Here is a 3,604-nt window from a genome sequence, read left to right as displayed (position 1 = left end):
AGCCGCAGAGCAGGACACAAGGTCAGCCCCCACCAGGCCTGTCAGGGACTCATCCTCTGAGTGGGCACGGTGGGGGGACTTGGCTGCTGGCCCTCACAGGTCGGGGGCATCAGCCATTTTCACCAGGGGAGCGTGAGGACAGAGGGCCCAGGGGTGGACAGGCATCCTTGGCGTCCCCTGCCCCTCAGCTTGGCTGTAGTCCCAAGTCCCAGAGGTGCTGAGGCCTGTCAACAGCAGCACGGGGACTTCTCTGTCACCATCAGAGGCTCCAGGTTCTGGGCTTCGAGCAGAATATCCTGGTTAGCTCCCACACTGTCCTCATCCTGGGCCTTCCCCAGCCTGGAGGTCCAGGAACCTGAGTGTGAAGGCCGGCTGACTCAGAGCCGGTTTACCAACGCCCCACGCTGGCCCCACTGCAGCCGGTCCCCTCCGTCCCTGTCCTCGGGGGCCCCTCTGGGATATGTGCCCTGGCCTGGCTAGGTGGCCTCTGACCACGCAGGCTTCCATGGAGGCTCCGGTCTACTGGGCAGCTGCTTCCAAGGTCCAGTGGGGTTGTGGCACACGCTGTAGCCTGCAGGATAGGGCAGAGGTGAGGAGGGGCCAGACCCCAGGGTCACCCCCAGCCGCTGGGCCAGCCCCGGGTTCTGAGCAGCTCCAAAGGGGCTGTGGGGCTCTACTCTGCCCGCCCCTCAGCCTGGCCCGGGGGAAAACACGGTACCCCCCCCCAAACCCAACAGGAGAGAACCACACAGTAGGGGCATGGTACATGGTCAGGGGCTTTGTGAGGGTCCAGCCCCCAGGCGCGGGGACACAGGTGCTACTCACTTCCCACGTGTCTCTTCTTCCAGAAGCCGTAGACCACGAGGAGTAGCAGAGGCACTGGGACCAGGGCCAGCGCCCCCACGAGCACAGCGGGGGAGGAGTCCTGGGGTCTGCGGGGCAGGAGAAGGTGAGGGGGGCCCCCACTCTGCCCTACACTGACTGTGCGCCTCGTGAGCAGAGTGGGCCAGGACAGGGAGGGATCTCCTCCTTAAGGACCCACTGAGAGTCCTCTGCCTCCACTGTGGGTCCCCATGGCCACTATGGCTCCTCCTTTCCCACTGAGGGTTCCCATCTCCACTGAGGGTCCTCATCACAACTGTGGGTCTCCCTTATCCACTGAGGGCCCCTGTCCCCACTGTGGGTCCCCATCTCCCCTGAGGGTCCCCATATCCACTGAGGGTCCCCATATCCACTGAGGGTCCCCGTGTCCCCTGAGAGTCCCCATAACCACTGAGGATCCCCATCTCCCCTGAGGGTCCCCATGTCCACTGAGGGTCCCCGTCTCCACTGAGAGTCTCCGTATCCACTTAGGGTCCCCATCTCCACCGAGGGTCCCCATCTCCACTGAGGGTCCCTGTGTCCACTGAGGGTCCCGGTGTCCATTGAGGGTACACCTTTTCCACGGCGAGTCCCACTCCCACTTGACAGGGAGCAAGTCCATAGCTGGACAGAGCCTCAGACACCCCTTCTCATCCCCTTCAGCCTGCTCTTCGTGGGTTAGATGCCCCTGGCGTCCCCGAGTGTGGCAGGGGAGAGAACCTCCTGCTCTGCCCGCAGAGGCTGGCCTCTGCTTCTGGGAAGCGCTGTGTGCACCTGCTCTCAGCATTTCTGTTCTAACACTTTGTTTGGGGTGGGGGGTGTTTCTAAAGTGGTGCTCTGGAGGTGTAGGGCCCACCATGACCCTTAGCCAAAAGAATCAGGGCAAGGGCCTGAGAATGTGATACTGCTTGGGCTCTGCAGTGTAGGGGGGACCTAGGACGCCCTTGCAAAGCTGAGGGCCTCCAGCATGGCATCTGGTGATGCTCAGGGCACCACGTGATGATGGGAACAGACCCCGGCTCAGGCTCACGCCAGACCCACACCCCACCACTACCCCAGTCCCTCCCTGATTGCTTGGAGGGGACTGTCCCTCCTTCCTGGCACTCTCAGGGCTCAGACAGCAACCTCAACAAGCCCCTTGCCCACAGAGGACTGACGCCAGTCCCCTATTTTGGGAGGGATTGAGCTCTTGCTGCCCTGAGGTCACGGACTGCTCAGAGAGTTCCTTCCAGCCTGCCTGTGCTCAGAGAATGTTTGAGGGACCCCCAAGTAACTTGTCTTCCACCTTCCACTTCTCAGTTTCTTAGGCACCCTGGAGCATGCGCACGTTTTACTACCCACCCCGCGACTGTCTGCTGCCCCAGCCCCTGAGCCCACTTCCCTGCCCTACCCTTCACGACACATGTTTTACTGCAGTTTCCCCTGGGCACCTGGCCGGACTCTGCTCCCAGAGAGCCAAAGTCTGCCCTGGGCAAGGGCCCCTCAGGCCTGCTCGGGCCCCAAGAGTGGATGCCCTAGGGAAGTGCATCTCACCACACCCGGGGGTACCTGGTGGGGGGCAGCGTGTCCAGGAGAGATATGCTGGTGTGGCACATTCCTGTGGTGGGTGATCCGGTGCTCAGGTGCCCGGCGTGGGTGGCAGTGGGCTCCAGGCCAACATGCTGGGGAGAGGCTGTCTCTGTCTGGGACTCCGGCATCCTCTTGGGGCCTGTGAACGAGGGCCCTGGGCTGGTGACGCTGTAGCTGGATACAGAACTCAGCCTGAAGGTCTCTGAGGCCGTGGAGGGTAACAGTCGGGCCACGGTGAGGGGTCCCGGTGTGAGCAGTGGCCCACTGCTAGTGAGGGCTGTCCTGGGGCCCGAGGTGGGGGCTTGACCCCTGGTGTGGACAGCATCACTCTGGAGAGCTTTGGTCAGGTGGGTGTGAGGGCTGCTCCTCCTGGTGGTGGGGGCTGAGGGTCCAGAGAGGAGGGAACATTAGAATGACTCAGGAGGAGATCGGCACTTGAGCCCCCCGCACTGTTCCCCCCTACCTCAACTGAAAGAGCTGATGTGTGTGTGCAGAGGCCAACTGGTAAAGGAGGTAAAGCAGGTGAAAAGGGAGGAACAGTTACGCCTTCTCCTGCTGCCCTGTCAGACCCCTGGACCAGAGGCCATGCCCCCCAGTCCACCCATGGGCATCCATCGTCTCTTCTTGACATGCCTCCTTACAGGCCACTGCCACCAGAGAGGCCCAAGACACAGCAAGGCCCCAACTCCAAAGGATGTGGCATCAGACACCTGCTTGAGGGGGATTCTCAGGACCCCCAAACTTCCTGCTCCCCCTCACTCAGTGAGTCAGTTCTTTCCATCCCATTTCTATGGTGCTCGGTTGGCAGAGGGGGGAGAAATAGTAGGGGTGGGGTCTCTGTGTTGGGCTGTATTTGGTGTCCAGCAGGGCACAAGAAAGGTGGGGAATAAGAAAAAAACCTCCAACCCCATCAAAAAATGGGGAGAAGAAATGAACAGAAGTTTCCTCAAAAAAGAAATACAAATGGCCAAAAGGCACATGAAAAAATGCTCCACATCCCTAGTCATCAGGGAAATGCAAATCAAAACAACAATGAGATATCATCTCACACCACAGAGACTGGCACACATTCAAAAGAACAAAAGCAACCAGTGCTGGCATGGATGTGGGGAAAAAGGGACGTTTCTTCACTGTTGGTGGGAATGCCGACTGGTCCAGTCTTTCTGGAAAACAA

General features: G+C 60.4%; 1 protein-coding gene across 1 annotated transcript in view; it reads right to left on the bottom strand.

Annotated features, from left to right (window-relative positions):
- Positions 1–476: 476 nt before the first annotated feature.
- TREML2 (triggering receptor expressed on myeloid cells like 2) overlaps positions 477–3,604 on the bottom strand; it is a 10,454-nt gene continuing 7,326 nt past the window's right edge. The window contains exons 3-5 of the mRNA XM_004619354.3: positions 2,410–2,812; positions 826–932; positions 477–571 (exon numbers count right to left, since the gene is read on the bottom strand). Of these exons, the coding sequence (XP_004619411.3) occupies positions 477–571; positions 826–932; positions 2,410–2,812 (605 nt within the window). The remainder of the gene's footprint in view (positions 572–825; positions 933–2,409; positions 2,813–3,604) is intronic.

The sequence above is a fragment of the Sorex araneus genome, chromosome 5, assembly GCF_027595985.1.
Source record: "Sorex araneus isolate mSorAra2 chromosome 5, mSorAra2.pri, whole genome shotgun sequence".
NCBI classification, from domain to species: Eukaryota; Metazoa; Chordata; class Mammalia; order Eulipotyphla; family Soricidae; genus Sorex; species Sorex araneus.
Note: the sequence above shows the minus strand (reverse complement) of the source record. Positions and strands in the feature narration are given on the sequence as shown.